The sequence below is a fragment of the Rhinatrema bivittatum genome, chromosome 10 (genome assembly GCF_901001135.1).
Source record: "Rhinatrema bivittatum chromosome 10, aRhiBiv1.1, whole genome shotgun sequence".
Taxonomy (NCBI): Eukaryota; Metazoa; Chordata; class Amphibia; order Gymnophiona; family Rhinatrematidae; genus Rhinatrema; species Rhinatrema bivittatum.
This window is the reverse complement of record NC_042624.1, coordinates 31892019-31910271: the sequence shown is the minus strand read 5'-3', so window position 1 is coordinate 31910271 and position 18253 is coordinate 31892019. Positions and strand designations below refer to the sequence as shown.

General features: G+C 41.9%; 1 protein-coding gene across 4 annotated transcripts in view; it reads left to right on the top strand.

Moving 5' to 3' along the window:
- ALG14 (ALG14 UDP-N-acetylglucosaminyltransferase subunit) overlaps positions 1–18253 on the top strand; it is a 146302-nt gene that overhangs the window by 82778 nt on the left and 45271 nt on the right. For 2 of the 4 annotated variants that reach the window (XM_029618022.1, XM_029618023.1), the window contains exon 4: positions 934–1053. The exons of the other annotated variants lie outside the window; for them this stretch is intronic. In XM_029618022.1, the coding sequence (XP_029473882.1) occupies positions 934–1053 (120 nt within the window). The remainder of the gene's footprint in view (positions 1–933; positions 1054–18253) is intronic. 4 annotated transcript variants of the gene reach the window in all.

Genomic DNA, 18253 nt, shown 5'->3' with positions numbered 1-18253 from the left:
ACAAACTCCCTCCAAATTTCTCTGAGTCGGCATCAATGATGTCATCAACTCAGCAATGAGAGTTGATGACATCAACAGCATGACGCAACTCAGCAATGAGACGCAATCGAGAGGCTGGATCCACAGATCTAACCTCTGGGCTGATGGATGTTTCAGCTGCCTGGGGGGCCAGCAACTCCTCTACAGCTGCCTCAGCCCGCAATGGCATGGCAACAGAGACTGACAAAGTCAGCTGCCTCCAGACTGTGAAGCCATCCATGGCCCCCAAAGGGAGGGAACCAGATGCCTCAGGAGGGGAGGAGCGCACTTTTTCCCCTTCCTCTTCACATTTTATCAGTCTTTTGGCAAGTAAAAAAATAAACACTTGTAGATCCGGGACACCACTAGTGCACGGCAGCCATCTTGCACCGCCCACCTACCTACTGTTTGTTAGATTTTTAGACCACCTTTCTCAAAACTAGTTCAACCCAAAGTGGTTTACATCAAGTAATAAATACAATAGTCAAAATACATCATACAAATAATAATACAACAATAAGAGTACATAATAATACAGCATAAAAAAGTAGATCAATAATCTAGAACCAAGAATTAAAAATCACCCTGCTCACACTAGTGGGACTAAAGTCACAGTTCACCTCAACATTATCAGTGTAGCTGCTCATGTAACCATCCACCATGATAAATCCTTTTATGAACTAACGCCATCCTTCCCCACCCAGCATCTCAAATAGCTACTCAAGCCCCAGACACCCCCCCCCCCCCCCCGTTTCTCCCCTACCTTCAAAACACACCAAAACCACATAAAATAGCAGATAAAACTATACCAACAAAATATAAACAACTGCCCCAAATTATCAGTCTGTTACAAGAACGTGTTTTATATGCTTCCTAATGAGGACAAAGGACCTTTTTTTCCATTTGCATTGACAGCATGTATGTATGCAGTATACAGGGAAGTATACAGTGCACCCCCCTGCAGCGACAGTATCTGCCCGCTCTAGAGGCTTCTCAGCCAACTCTTCTTTCATCTTCCGGCTTGCATTCACACAGGTATATAATTATTTGCTATTATATTTGACTAGCTTTTGAATTTTAATATAGCCAATTAGTTGAACTGGTTTGGGTCTCACGTCTTCATATCTTGGTTATGAATTAAGCCAGAGATGTATAACAGTTCAACACTCAGTGTGCTGAAATACTTCCCTCTAGCCTCCCGTTTATACCATCGCTGTGCCCTCTCCTGATCGCCTTCTGAAGACAGTTAAGTGTCCCAGTGCCCCCGAGCTAATACAAGCTTTATTACACCTGCTCTCCTGTCAGTGTGTTATGAAATGTAAGGCCACATTTAAAGATTAGGCTGAGAGCCTGCAAGAAGGTTTAGTTGCCCCAGTGCAAACGTGGCCTATCTTTTGCCACTGACTGTTTTTTCCCCTTCCTGACACTTTCAGAAGGGGAAAAAACTCCACAAAAAAAGCCCCCAACACAGGAGTCGGGGGCTTTTGTCTGAAAGGGCTATATTTAACTATTGGGCAACTGCCCTCCAGTGCAGAAGTCATGATTTGCACATTTCATAAGAACATAAGAAATTGCCATGCTGGGTCAGACCAAGGGTCCATCAAGCCCAGCATCCTGTTTCCAACAGAGGCCAAAACCAGGCCACAAGAACCTGGCAATTACCCAAACACTAAGAAGATCTTTTTCTGTGCAATTTTATTTCCCCTTCTAAAAGGTTTAGGAAATGAAAGCCATGAGTCAAAGACTCGTGCCAGCAAAGCAATTCTGAATGCTGGCCATGAGTGAATGATGGGCACACCCCGGAGGTGCAGAGCCGTTGTCCAGTGGCAGGAGCTGAGACAGGTGCCCCGCAGGATCCAGACACAGGACTGCTCATGTTCAGAAGCAGGGATGCTAAGTTTGTGTAGAGTATGGAGGCATAGAACACACTTGAGGCAGCTTTCATGGCAGGCAGGAAGAGAAGGGCTGAGCCCTCATGAGGCTCTTCCTTTTATTGTACATTCATACAAAGGCAGATGATGTATCATTACATGATTGGCTACTTTCCCCATAGCAACAGACGAGTCCCTACACTATTGGCTTTGGCTCAGGGGGTGTGCACGGATCATTTCATTGGCTGCTGAAATCTATACCTCCTGACTTTGTCCTGCCTCTGACTAGGGAACACCCAGCCCCTCCCCCAGGAATTCAGGGCTAAGCACAAGCCAGAGAAATACATGATAGTCAGGTATCCTTTCCTAGGCAGAGAGGCTTAAGCACAAGTGATGCTTTTATTCAGGCAAATGTCAGGGAGAAGGGAAGTTAGTGTTTAAACCCCAATGAAATGGCTTGCTGGCAAGCGCATATTTCCCACATCTCACCCTTTCTGTTTTTGTTTAGGCAGCTCAATGAAGCTTTAGACCCTTACTGAAATCTGTTATGTCTTGGTATGGGCTGGAAATAGGGGAAGGGGGATTATGGAGAGAAGAAAGCTGATTCGATGTGGTGTGCCAGCTGCCGATGAGCTCCTGAATCTCCATATCACCCAGAGCTGGTGCAGGTGGTGTGCCAACGCTGCAGGGCTCATGATTCCCTATTAGGCATCTTACAAGACATCTTTGTATCCGGGCTGAGAGCAAGGTTTCAATATGGATATGAGGGTTGGGTATGCACTGAATACAGCATCACAGGCAAACAATTAAGACAATTATGGTCATTATAATAGAAATCACCCTTTTGAGACCAGAAATATCAGGGAGCCAGGACCATAGCCAATCCCATGGAGAAGTAGGTATTCTGCCTGAAAATGGTGCATCAGCATCCATGGTTTCTATCTGCTCTATGGTATGTGTGAGGTTTGCTTTATAAACTGATATGTACACACAGCAATGAGATCCAATTAATGCACAAACACCACCCTTTAAGGCTAAAATGGTTTCTAAGGTATAGCTGTTCTGTTATGCTACTTCTCTAATCTGAGAGACTTCTGTTGTGAGTAGTTTTAATACATGGACTGTCTGATTAAATATGGCAGTCGTCCAGTTAGCTAGGATGTGTAAGTCTCTGTAATTCATAGCTGTCCCCATTGGAGGAAACAGGCTTCTAGCTATCTGAGTTTCTGTATACTTTTCTATGGGATTATTTATCGCCTCCCTTTTGTTATGGAGCCTTGCTTTGGGTAAATTTTTGACTGCATAGTATGAGGGGAGGATGTAGCCTAAAGTGCATCTGTCTCTCCATCTTGGGGAAATGTACATATATGCTCTACGCCCACATAACATCCATATGTTTCCTAACAGATTAGTGGACATGTCATTGGTTATCATTTGGGCTATATAACTACAAAGGGTAAATCCTTCATCCCCTCTATACTTTCTGTACCTGCTTGGGTCTCCCACTGCACATCCTGAAATCTGCCAATTGCATACATATATGTGGTATAATTATGCAAGTGTTCAGTGATTAATACAAATGTTCGGTTACAATATGGATATTTCCCACCTGAAGTCCCTTTCCATCCCCTGTATCATAGTCCCAACAAAGAGCGGCAGTCTCTTGAATACAGCTACCAATGTGTAGTATGGTATTATTAACTGGAGAGTTAATGAAAACACCTCTCTGTAAAGGATAATTAGTCCATACTGTAAGGTTAAATGGTACAGCATGCATCAGTCGTTCTCCGCAGGCTTGGGTTGGCATGTGTGTGCAGATCCAACAGTCTGTTCGATTCAACAGGTGTGAAAAGTTCTGTGCATAAAGGATGAGGGTACAGAACACAATTGTTAATGAGTTGGCATTCAGGCAAGAAAAGACGGCTAATAAGTTCTCTGGAGTTTACTCAAGGCCTTGCTGTTCTAAGAGTTGTGCAGATTGGTTGGATAGGGCCTTGATCTGTCCCCAGGTCATGTGGTGCTGCTTTTTGCAAGGAGTCCGGTCTCTGTCCTTCTGAGGGCTGTGGAGGCTCAGGGAGAAGTTGGGGATCGGGTCCTGTAGACCTGGACACCTTTCCATCTTTCCACGGCTTGATACCTGTGGAAGCAAGCAGAGAAACATATCCTCGTTCCCCATTTTAAGGGAACGGGACCGTACCAGACATTAAATATTCTATACAAAACTGATGGCTGTGGGTGACTAACCCTAGTCCCATAATGATTACTCATGGCTGTGGTCTTAAATTTGAAATGTTTGGATGATTTAAAGTGATTTAAAACAATACTTTGTTCTTGTTCAGCCAGTCCTTCTTAGGGGAAAATCCAGGGGCAATTATCCTTCCTTTTTGTTTTTGTTTTCAAGAGCTCTTAAGGGTATGATTGCTCTCTCCACAATGGCTTGCCCTGTGGTGTTGTAGGGGATGCCAAATACGTATTTAATGTTCAATTATTGACAAAATTCATGCAAAGGAATGGCTGCAGAAAATAGAGCCATTATCAGTTTTCCGAACAGAGGGTAACCCCATTATCAAGAAAGTTTTTATGCAGTGATCAATTTTCATTCAGTAAAATAGCAATAAGTGTAAATTAATCATTTAAAGGAAAAGTCATTTGTAGTAAGCAGAATCAAATGACAAGTATATTAATTACATTAAACATATGTTACACAAGACTGACATATATTCATTCATCCTGCAAATATTCATTCATAGTCTTCTTGACATCAAGACAGGCAACAGATAACACATAATTTAAGCTAAAAATCTTATCAAAAAGTTATCAAAAACAAAATTAGATCAAGGATCAAAAGTCAAAAGGTGTTAGAAAAATGTTAAAATAAACTGCAAAGTGTTCACCTTCACATCTCCTCATGGCAGGAAGGCTGTAAATCTGGAAAATATTAAAAACTGGCATACAGCAAAAAATTACTAAGGTAAGGATAAAAGTGAAATTCTTACTTTTTTAACCTTGGATAAATCAATTCTATGATTCAATTTAATAAAATCAATTTGGATTTGCAAGAAAAGGCTTGGGAGGGATTGCTTTATATGTAGCAACCTCTGTCAGTAAAAATGTTAAGGTTCAGAATTCTGTATAAATTTTGTGAAAAAGAAAATAAAACTGAAGTGTCCTTAATACAGAAGGTCTGTAGGCCTGAAAAATAAAAACTATTATACAACAGAATTATTAAAACAATAATATAATATAACTTGTAGAATAGCATAGCGCCTCCTAGTGGAGACCCCATCATTACTTTATAGATTGCAACTATTGTTCCAGGTTGCAATCAATAATACTCTGAGCTTACTTTCAATGTGGAATATCAGAATAGAATTTCTTCTTATAATTATTAGAATAGGAAATTAAACACGCTGTTTGCTCAGCTCTGTCTGCTGCATGCTAAAGTGACTGTAACTACTATTAATCTGTCTGAGTTATAACATATATAAACTAGAGAGAGAAACTGCAGTACTAAGTCCAGTTTTTTTTCTTTTCAAAAGTTCTCCCTCCCTCCCCCATGAGTGGCAAGCAAGAGTTACAGTAAAGGGGGGGAGGAGCAGTGTTTCTCAAAAGAAAAGAACTGCACCCAAGGAGTTAATCCTTCAGTCAATAGGAACTTAAAGATAGCATTGTTTAACAATTGATAACATCGACCACAGACAATGGCTTGGCAAGTACTTGCTGATTTCTTGTGGACTTGCTGATTTCTTGCAGACAGATTCTATTTTAATTTACTTTAGGGAGAATCACAGTAAGAATACAAGTTCTGTGTGCTGGCAATTCAAGCTATAAACTTAAATCTCAGAGAAATTGAGTCATTTTAAATGTGAGCCAAATTAATTTTGCAAGAGGGAAACTTTAACATGTAATTTACACAGTAATTGTTCAAATCTCAGTACAGTTTTAACATAAGGTTCTGCATTCACTTTGTGGGGGAAAATACTCTCAAAGTATGCAGATTTTTTGTAACTGAATTCAAAGACTAATAGAAACCATTTTTTCCAAGTTTGCTGTGCCTGCTCCAGCACTAGATGTAGTCTGGTTTGTAACAGGTCATTGTACTGTCTCATTAAATCATTTTTTTCATAGTGATTTTTTCTTTGCTTGTAACGCAGGAGTCTAATTAAATCCTTTTTTTCATATTGATATTTTCTTTGCTTGTAACACAGGAGTGCAGCTGCCTGGCCCAAGGTCTTACACGCTGATTTCTTTGAAGACCTGGGGGCATAGCCACTGCTCATGGCATTCCGGGCTGCACTCAACTCTATTGCTGCCACACCTAGTTCTTTGTTTCTTTCTGTAATGGGAAAGGCTTGAATCCCTTTCAATAATTTCTCTCTTGTGAGATTTCCATGTTCTAGATGAAATCCCATGCTGACCACGGCACATAAATTGTTACCGGGAGCAGTGGTTTGAGATGGTAATTTACCTGGACAAATTGGTGATGCAGAATTAATGACTGTCTCAGGCAATGGCAAATGGGGGTACAGGGAGTGGTTGGTGGGGGAAGGGCTTGCAGGCAAGATGGAGGAAGGCTAGTTTTTCTGACCTCAGTGTTTTCTATTTCCTGGGGCCTTTTCTCTGAGGTGGACGCAGAGGAAGCCACAGGAGCCATGTGAGTGTGTGTCCCCAGATGTTCTATTTCATTTTCTGTCCCCCTTTGTTCATGGTTCTTTTCTGTGATGGGGAAGGCTTGAAGTCCTTCTAATAATTCTTCTTCTGTAAAGTTTTCTTTCTGCTGAAATTCAATGCTAATCGCCCCACCCAGGCCAGGTTGTGGCTCTATTGTTCTCAAGGGTTGCTTTTCTAAAGAAGTGTGAATGGGCTTGGGTGTGGGTATGGAGAGCTGATACACAGAATTTGCTGTCTCTGAGGGAGACTGAGCATAAGATGGGGGAAGGGTATGTCTGCCTGCTTCTAAAAGCACATGGTTTGAAACTGCTGTCTTTAAACTTTTTTCTCCTATGTGTTCGATGGCCTCTGTACATTTTTGCCAGATTAATCTTTGCTTTATGGGAGCTCTGGGAGCCATATGAAGACAATTGCCGATTGAAATCCAGTCTTGGGTATTTAGAGTTCCAGCCTCAGAATACCAAGGGCAACGGCAAGCTATTTCACTTATTAATTTTTCTAAGTCCCCCAGGCTGACTTGCGCTATTTTTCTTCTGGTGATGAAATAATGATTACTGATGATTTGGTGCAGCTCCTTGGCATGTAGCCTCTGCTGTACAGTCAAATCACTGCCCATGCTTACGAATGTGGGGAACAAACTTGCTGAGAAATACTTTAAAATTTAAAAATATTACGATAGCAAATCTGTTGAACGGTACGTACCTTAAGCTATGACCAGCCGAAATAAGCATGGAGTTTATCATCACTGTCGGGCTCACCAGATGTAGAGTATGGAGGCATAGAACACACTTGAGGCAGCTTTCATGGCAGGCAGGAAGAGAAGGGCTGAGCCCTCATGAGGCTCTTCCTTTTATTGTACATTCATACAAAGGCAGATGATGTATCATTACATGATTGGCTACTTTCCCCATAGCAACAGACGAGTCTCTACACTATTGGCTTTGGCTCAGGGGGTGTGCACGGATCATTTCATTGGCTGCTGAAATCTATACCTCCTGACTTTGTCCTGCCTCTGACTAGGGAACACCCAGCCCCTCCCCCAGGAATTCAGGGCTAAGCACAAGCCAGAGAAATACATGATAGTCAGGTATCCTTTCCTAGGCAGAGAGGCTTAAGCACAAGTGATGCTTTTATTCAGGCAAATGTCAGGGAGAAGGGAAGTTAGTGTTTAAACCCCAATGAAATGGCTTGCTGGCAAGCGCATATTTCCCACAAGTTTGCATGTGAATGGAAAACCAGAATAAGTGGTGAGACAGATTTGATCGGTTTTCAGGGCAGCGAAATGTAGATACAAGTACTGAACTCTTAAGATTAACTGTTAGGAGAATAATTCAAGCCAGTGCAGGATCCAGATGTCTCCTGTCTGCTGCGTCTGAGCCAGGACATTCCCAGGCCGCCGCAGCAGAGAATATCTATTACCCGGAACTAAATCCGGCTAGGTTTACAGACCTCCTCCTGTAAGAGGCAGCTGTCAGGCCAGTTTCTGGCTCTCATTTCCCTACGCAAAGTATTTGATACAAATTAATATGGAAGATGCAATTTAATATAACAAATAACATTACAAAATAGTACAGACATTCATGGGAATGGAATAATTCAGATGGAAAACTCTAAAATGTAGCTATCATGTGGAAAACCTAATTATAATATCTTGAAATGTATGCTGAACATCTGGAAATAAACTACATTAAGAACATAAGAAAATGCCATACTGGGTCAAACCAAGGGTCCATCAAGCCCAGCATCCTGTTTCCAACAGTGGCCAATCCAGGCCATAAGAACCTGGCAAGTACCCAAAAACTAAGTCTATTCCATGTAACCATTGCTAATGGCAGTGGCTATTCTCTAAGTGAACTTAATAGCAGGTAATGGACTTCTCCTCCAAGAACTTATCCAATCCTTTTTTAAACACAGCTATACTAACTGCACTAACCACATCCTCTGGCAACAAATTCCAGAGTTTAATTGTGCGTTGAGTAAAAAAGAACTTTCTCCGATTAGTTTTAAATGTGCCCCATGCTAACTTCATGGAGTGCCCCCTAGTCTTTCTACTATCCGAAAGAGTAAATAACCGATTCACATCTACCCGTTCTAGACCTCTCATGATTTTAAACACCTCTATCATATCCCCCCTCAGTCGTCTCTTCTCCAAGCTGAAAAGTCTTAAGCTCTTTAGTCTTTCCTCATAGGGGAGTTGTTCCATTCCGCTTATCATTTTGGTAGCCCTTCTCTGTACCTTCTCCTTCGCAATTATATCTTTTTTGAGATGCGGCGACCAGAATTGTACACAGTATTCAAGGTGCGGTCTCACCATGGAGCGATACAGAGGCATTATGACATTTTCCATTTTATTCACCATTCCCTTTCTAATAATTCCCAACATTTTGTTTGATTTTTTGACTGCCGCAGCACACTGTACCAACGAATTCAATGTGTTATCCACTATGACACCTAGATCTCTTTCTTGGGTTGTAGCACCTAATATGGAACCCAACATTGTGTAAATATAGCATGGGTTATTTTTCCTTATATGCATCACCTTGCACTTATCCACATTAAATTTAATCTGCCATTTGGATGCCCAATTTTCCAATCTCACAAGGTCTTCCTGCAATTTATCACAATCTGCTTGTGATTTAACTACTCTGAACAATTTTGTGTCATCTGCAAATTTGATTATCTCACTCGTCGTATTTCTTTTCAGATCATTTATAAATATATTGAAAAGTAAGGGTCCCAATACAGATCCCTGAGGCACTCCACTGTCCACTCCCTTCCACTGAGAAAATTGCCCATTTAATCCTACTCTCTGTTTCCTGTCTTTTAGCCAGTTTGCAATCCACGAAAGGACATCGCCACCTATCCCATGACTTTTTACTTTTCCTAGAAGCCTCTCATAAGGAACTTTGTCAATTGCCTTCTGAAAATCCAAGTATACTATATCTACCGGTTCACCTTTATCCACATGTTTATTAACTCCTTCAAAAAAGTGAAGCAGATTTGTGAGGCAAGACTTGCCCTGGGTAAAGCCATGCTGACTTTGTTCCATTAAACCATGTCTTTCTATATGTTCTGTGATTTTGATGTTTAGAACACTTTCCACTATTTTTCCTGGCACTGAAGTCAGGCTAACCGGTCTGTAGTTTCCCGGATCGCCCCTGGAGCCCTTCTTAAATATTGGGGTTACATTTGCTATCCTCCAGTCTTCAGGTACAATGGATGATTTTAATGATAAGTTACAAATTTTTACTAATAGGTCTGAAATTTCGTTTTTTAGTTCCTTCAGAACTCTGGGGTGTATACCATCCGGTCCAGGTGATTTACTACTCTTCAGTTTGTCAATCAGGCCTACCATATCTTCTAGGTTCACCGTGATTTGATTCAGTCCATCTGAATCATTACCCATGAAAACCTTCTCCATTATGGGTACCTCCCCAACATCCTCTTCAGTAAACACCGAAGCAAAGAAATCATTTAATCTTTCCACGATGGCCTTATCTTCTCTAAGTGCCCCTTTAACCCCTCGATCATCTAACGGTCCAACTGACTCCTTCACAGGCTTCCTGCTTTGGATATATTTAAAAAAGTTTTTACTGTGAGTTTTTGCCTCTACAGCCAACTTCTTTTCAAATTCTCTCTTAGCCTGTCTTATCAATGTCTTACATTTAACTTGCCAATGTTTATGTTTTATCCTATTTTCTTCTGTTCGATCCTTCTTCCAATTTTTGAATGAAGATCTTTTGGCTAAAATAGCTTCTTTCACCTCCCCTTTTAACCATGCCGGTAATCGTTTTGCCTTCTTTCCACCTTTCTTAATGTGTGGAATACATCTGGACTGTGCTTCTAGAATGGTATTTTTTAACAATGACCACGCCTCTTGGACATTTTTTACTTTTGTAGCTGCTCCTTTCAGTTTTTTTTAACAATTTTTCTCATTTTATCAAAGTTTCCCTTTTGAAAGTTTAGCACGAGAGCCTTGGATTTGCACACTGTTCCTTTTCCAGTCATTAAATCAAATTTGATCATATTATGATCACTATTGCCAAGTGGCCCCACCACCGTTACCTCTCTCACCAAGTCCTGTGCTCCACTGAGAATTAGTTCTAAAATTGCTCCCTCTCTCGTCTGTTCCTGAACCAATTGCTCCATAAAGCTATCATTTATTCCATCCAGGAATGTTATCTCTCTAGTGTGACCCGACGATACATTTACCCAGTCAATATTGGGGTAATTGAAGTCTCCCATTATTACTGCACTACCAATTTGGTTAGCTTCCCTAATTTCTCTTAGCATTTCACTGTCCGTCTCACCATCTTGACCAGGTGGACGGTAGTATACCCATATCACTATAGTCTTCCCCGACACACAAGGGATTTCTACCCATAAAGATTCAATTTTGTATTTAGTCTCATGCAGGATGTTTTTCCTGTTGGACTCTATGCTATCCCGGACATAAAGTGCCACACCTCCTCCCGAGTGCTCCTCTCTGTCATTGCGATATAATTTGTACCCCGGTATAGCAGTGTCCCATTGGTTATCCTCTTTCCACCATGTCTCTGAGATGCCAATTAAGTCTATGTCATCATTTACTGCTATACATTCTAATTCTCCAATCTTACTTCTTAGACTTCTGGCATTAGCATACAAACATTTCAAAGTTTGTTTTTTGTTTGTATTTTCATTCTGCTTTTTAATTGATAGGGATAAGTTAGAATTTTTTAGCTCAGGTGAGTTTTTAGTTACAGGCACTTGGACTACTTTTCTAATTATTCGAACCTCACTGTCGGGATGCCTAATTCTAATGCATCATTAGTATCCTTTAAAGATACCTCTCTCCGAACCATGCGCTGCTGAGCGACTGTCGGCTTTCCCCTTTGTTCCAGTTTAAAAGCTGCTCTATCTCCTTTTTAAAGGTTAGTGCCAGCAGTCTGGTTCCACCCTGGTTAAAGTGGAGCCCCATCCCTTCGGAAGAGACTCCCCTTTCCCCAAAAGGTTCCCCAGTTCCTAACAAAACTGAATCCCTCTTCCTTGCACCATCGTCTCATCCACGCATTGAGCCTGCCTGCCTCTGGTGATCTGCGCGTGGAACAGGGAGCATTTCAGAGAATGCTGCCCTGGAGGTTCTGGATTTAACCTTTCTACCTAAGAGCCTAAATTTGGCTTCCAGAACCTCCCTCCCACATTTTCCTATGTCGTTGGTGCCCACATGTACCACGACAGCCGGCTCCTCCCCAGCACTGTCTAAAATCCTATCTAGGTGATGCGTGAGGTCTGTCACCTTCGCACCAGGTAGGCATGTTACCAAGCAATCCTCACGCCCACCAGCCACCCAGCTATCTACATTCCTAATAATCGAATCACCAACTATGACGGCCGACCTAACCCTTCCCTCCTGGGCAGTAGGCCTTGGGGAGATATCCTCAGTGCGAAAGGATTATGCATCACCTGGAGAGCAGGTCCTTGCTACAGGATCCTTTCCTGCTACACCTGGTTGGTGCTCTCCCATCATGAAACCTTCTTCCTCCAAGGCAGCACCAGGGCTGCTAGTCTGAAGTTGGGATTTGACTACTATGTCCCTGAAGGTCTCACCTATATACCTCTCTGTCTGCCTCAGCTCCTCCAGGTCTGCCACTCTAGCCTCCAGAGATCGGACTCGTTCTCTGAGAGCCAGGAGCTCTTTGCATCGCATGCACATGTATTTACTGTAGTCGGGATGGCATACTCATCCTGTCAGACTAGCCATGGAAAGAGTCCACACAGCCTGGTGCAGATGAACCAGAAACCATTATTTTGGATTACAGGGGTTATCTTAGGCATAGGGGGCATTCACTGCACCAATGAACGCTTTTCAGGACCCGTGACTTCACATCCACTTTTACAAACCCTTCTCTTAACGTTATACAAGGCCTTGCAGCAACTCAGTTTCTTCTCCTCATGCCCCTCATTTTTAATTCAACTTTAGAGGTTACCATTTTTGGCACCTTGGGTGCTTACTTCACCCTTTACCCCAATGATGCTTCTGAAAAAAAAAAAAAAAAAACCTCTTTGGTGTGGCTTGCTACTGACATTCAATGTGAAATTAAAATCCACTGCAGGAAGATCTCTTTCCTTGTACAGAATGCAGGCTCCAACATGTCTAAGGTTTAGATGCCCCATGGCTCTGCATTTGTTCTTTCTTCTGCTTTGCATTATTTCCCTTGTGAGGTGGTGGTGTAAGGGCACAGACCCTACAAATTCTCACTCCATGAACTTGAGCTGGCCTTAGATCGGGAATTCTTTGAACGTGGGGCATTAAGAGCAGGAAAATTGTTATGCACTGTCATATGCAGCAATAGTGCTATCCAAATAAGTATTATCACTTTAAGATAAACAAACTGACTTCTAGAGAACATTTGGATGTTGTGGAGGCAGTGCATGCAAATGTTCTCTCATGCATATTCATTGTGGATATCCTGAAAACCTGACTGGCTGGGGGGGGCCCCAGGACAGGGTTGGGGACCCCTGCTCTCAACCTCTGTAAAGTGTTAGAATCATTTCTGCCTTCATTGTTTGTGGTATAAGATCAGTGGGGCTACCATTTTCGTTCCAGAACTGATATGTCCAGGTTATAAAACAAAGATTCTACACCTTTGAAATCTTAGCATTTGCTCCCTTTCTGCCCCAATATGCACACGCTACTCTTTTCTCATGGGATACAGCATTTTATATCTTTCATATGCAATCCCAGTGATGAAATAAGGAGATCGGATGCAACATTTTGTTTTCCTGAGTGAACTCATCTTGAAAAGGCAGTCTTCAGCATTTACCACCATGTATCTTCTTTAGGCCCTTGGCCTTATTCTGATCTAGGGTATTTCAGATGTTACATTTCTTATCAGCATTACTTTTTCCATGCTGAAAAAAACTTGATCTCCACAGTCTGAACAAAATGTCATTATATCAAAGATTCAGACCAGTGACACAATCGAGCATTATGGTAATATGTGGTTTTATCTCAAACCATCTACGTCAACAAGCCTTCAACAGTAAGTGTCTCCAGAAAGCAGCACTTTTCCCTGTCATAACCTTCCGTCACTCAGACAGCTCATTTATATGGAAATTCTTGAGATTGGATTGTCAGGGGATGTGCAGAGCACAAAAAAGAGATACTTTGATGGAGCAGCCAGTTCTTATTTATAGAATTAATTCTGAAAGTTGACATTTTTAAGCCAAATGAAATTATTTTCATAGCAGTGCAGGTTATTTTAATATCTAGTTGGGAAGCTTTTAGGCTCCCTGCAGTTATGAATTAATAGTATTGATTTATTTCCCATTACAACACAATATTCCGTTGTCATTAATCTTGTTGACACTCAAGAGACTCCTCAGAGAAATGGCTGTGCTTAGAAATTATTCCTAATGCTACCCATTCCTGTGTGGTCTTTATATTTACTTTGAAAGGTTTTGTAATGTTTGACGAGTGGCCCCTGATGTGTTTTGTGATGAGCTGTAGCTCATCTTTGTGCAGGCTTTACATGGTTTAGCTTTGAGAACCCTGGGCGCTTACTGTGATCAGCATGTTCAGGGCACAGGGGATGGATACCACCAACTGACACAGCTCTGCAGTATCACAGATAAATCAGTATAAAAGCAAAAGGGTTAGAAATTGTTATACTGCAGTGGATCCCATGTTTGGCACCCTGCCCTCCTTAAAACAAATCCAGCTTTCAAAGACTCTCAAATAGTCTAAGAAACAGGTTAATTTGCATTGCCCACAAATAACAAAAACTGTAAACCCGAACCACAGAAATAGAAAACCCTGGTACAATCCGTACCTCAGAAATCTTAAAACACAACTTAGAGCTGCTGAAAGATCCTGGCGCAAACAACAATCCCCCTCTAATAAAACAATCTACTACCAACGCATGCATGAATATAGAAATTCCATCATTCACACCAAACGTGAATACTACGCCAAAAAAATACATGGCTTGCAATACAATCCCAAGGCCCTTTTCTCTATGGTAGCTGAACTCACCTCTCCCTCCCACACACAACAAATTTCTAACTCTTCAAAAAATCGCTGCAATGAATTAGCCCAATTTTTTAAAAATAAAGTCTCCGCCATCACAACTCAATTCTCTAATAATAACTTAAATATTTGCCTACCGACTTTTAGCGCTTCAGTCTCCCTCTCCTCGTTCGACTCTTCCTCCTCCCTCGAAGTAGAAAACATCCTTAAAAGGATGAAACCCTCATCGCATCCCTCTGAAACTATTCCTTCGAAACTCCTGCTTTCAATACCCAAAGTAATTGCCAAACCTCTATCGAATATCCTGAACTGCTCACTAGAACATGGCTCAGTCCCAAATTTCCTAAAACAAGCAGTAGTGAAACCACTACTCAAAAAACCCAATCTCGACCCCGCTACCTTGTCTAACTACAGACCTGTTTCTAACCTCCCCTTCCTAGCTAAAATCCTTGAGAAACTAGTCAACTCTCGTCTTTCTGATCACCTTGAACTAAACAATATCCTCCCTCCCACACTACATGGTTTCAGGAAACATCTCAGTACTGAAACCTTACTGCTCTCCCTGCATGATACTCTCATCAGAGGGACTGACTCAGGTTCCTCTTATCTGGTTGCCATGCTTGACATCTCGGCTGCGTTCGACACAGTCAACCACGATGTCCTCCTTAACATCCTCAGGAGTATTGGGATCTCCGGCAATGCCCTCTCCTGGATACAATCATATCTCCAAAATCGCTTCTTCACTGTCTTTGTGGATAATAAAGAATCTGACCCCATTAGTCTGCCTCAGGGTGTTCCCCAAGGCTCCTCCCTCTCTTCTACCCTCTTCAATATATACATGCTTCCTCTCACCACCCTGCTCACCAACCTGCACATCAAGCATTTCATTTATGCTGACGATGTGCAAATCATTTTCCCATTTTCCGACTCCCTCCAAACTGCCCTACATAACTGGGAATCCTGCCTTTCCTCCATCACCCAACTTCTTAATGACATGCATCTAGCTTTAAATCCCAAAAAAACTGAACTTTTAATCATATCTAACAAGCAACCTCTTCCAGACATTCCACCTACACACTCATCCTCCTCTTTCCCCACACAGGTTCGCAATTTAGGTGTACTTATAGATAATCACCTGACTTGTAAATCATTCATTAACTCCATCATTAAGGAATGTTATTATAAGCTTCAAACAATAAAAAAACTCAGACCTCTTCTCCATTTCATGGATTTCCGTACTGTACTTCAGTCTATTATTCTATCCAAAATAGACTATTGTAACGCACTTCTCCTTGGCATCCCCGCTTCACACACCAAGCCTTTACAACTTTTACAAAATGCTGCCGCTCGTATTCTATCAAACTCCAAAAAGAAGGACCATATCACCCCCATACTCATCTCTCTACACTGGCTCCCTATACACTCCCGAATTCTTTATAAAGCACTCTCCATCATCCACAAAAGTCTGCTACACTCCAATCTCAATTGGATCAACCCTCCACTCACCCCTCGCACCTCCAACAGACCCACCCGCACAGCTCTCCTAGGAACCCTACATTCCCAACCCATTAAAGCTTTCAAACTCTCCTCCACCATAAGCAGAGCCTTCTCTCTAGCCGGTCCCACTATCTGGAACTCCTTACCTCATGACATCCGCATGGAGTCATATACACCCACTTTCAAAAAAAAACTAAAGACCTGGCTCTTCCAGCAAGCCTACCCTACGTCACCCCCCATCACATAAACTCCTTCCGAAATGGATAACCCCAATCCACATTTGTGAACTCGGCCTGAATATTGGATTACGAAATGCCTCTGATTTTGGTACCTTGAAATGTTATAATTTTATGTTTATAGTTATTTATATATATATATATATATATACATATATATAGGTTATAGTATGTAAATCAATACCCCCCTCCAATGTATTTCTTCCTTGGTTTTTGCTAAGGGCTATGCCCTAAAGTTAACTGTATTTATCTGTTCCTTGTAAGGGCTTCGCCCATAAAGTTCATGTTTTACTGTGAACCGATGCGATGTGCAAACGAACATCGGTATATAAGAGACATTAAATAAATAAATAATAAAAATAAATATCTCATGGCTATTGTAGACAGCCTGAAAACCAGACCTATCTGGGAGTCCTGAGGAGCAGAGAATTAAGAACTACTGCAGTGATTCATTGTAGATCTAATATGGCTATAGCATGATAACATCCTGCTAGTGAAAACAAGATGGGGGAGGAAGGTGTGGATATGTGCCTGTCCTTTCCTTAACTTTCACAAAACAATTACTATCAAATGGACTGATAATGTTATAAGCTGGATGACACCCATGAAGTCATTGTGGGTGTGAACGAGTTTTTAGTTCCTAGGCCTGAGAAACCTTACCTGGGAGTCATGGAGCTGACATACGCCCGCACAACGAGGATCTCATGTTCAAATGATTTTTAGCAAGTTCTAGTACAGCTTAAGGCAATGAAAAGCTGTTGTAATAGTGGCAAATGAGATATTAAAATTATGTGTAGAGTTTTCTAAATGATGTCAGATGTATTTTGCACTGTGCTGTCTTCCTTAGAATCATTACCCTTTAACTTGAATCTTTTGTAATTTTTCACTGTTAGCACTGCACAAAAAGCTGCACTTGTTCATATTAATGGTCAGAGGCCCTCAAATTAACAACTTTCCATTGTATGGCGTTCTCTAATTCCCATCTCCTCAGTCACAAAATGTGTGGTGTTCCCCTTTCTCCCTGTTTTACCCCTTACATTTTTTATAATCTGTTCATACTTATTCATCGATTCGCAGAGCTTGTTTCATGAAGCCATTTGTCCGGCTCTGCCTCTGGCATGATTCCTTCCCCGATTGCCACATCTTGAGTTAAACATGATATCACCCCCTCAATGATTGATTACCATCTGCAGAAAGGGAGGGGAAGAAGGCGGAGTCTCTAGACTGGAGCTAGTTCGGCATCTGTAATGACGCCCTCCTTTCCTGTAGGTTAATATACACAATCTGTCTGCTGATACCCAAAAACTACACCACTTCAGGAAATGAGGCACACCAGCCCTTGCCGTAATCATGCCACACACACTCGTGCCTGGCTGTCGACCCCTGCAAGCATTTTCAAAACTCTCAGGCCAGCTGTGCTAATCTTGTGTATTGTGAGATTAGCACATCCCTATGGAATTCATTCTGAGAAGATAGTGGTGGTTAGTGGAGTGCCTCAGGGATCGGTGCTGGGGCCGGATCCCGTTCAATATTTTTGTGAGTAATATTGCAGAAAGGCTAGAAGGGAAAGTGTCTTCTTTGTGGATGTCACTAAAATCTGCAACAATGAGGGAGTAGTCTCTATGAGAAGTGGTTTAAGAAAACTTGAGGAGTGGTGAAATGCGCTAAGATTCAATACAAAAAATATAGGGAAGAAAGTGACGTCACTTCCCATGCTGGTCGGCTAAACTGGGGCTCCTCATCTCCCGGGGCTTATTTCGGGGAAAAAAGAACGAAAAACCGAGCAAATTTCAGCGCCCTGACTCGCACCCGATGGCGGAACGCACAGCGCGCATGGCGGGCAAAAAAAAAGCAGTGGATTTTAAAAAATTCTCCTACTCTAAAGGGGGAGAAGAACTAGACCCGGAGGCTTCCAAAATGGCGGAGGAGCAAGGCATAGAAGAACCCGG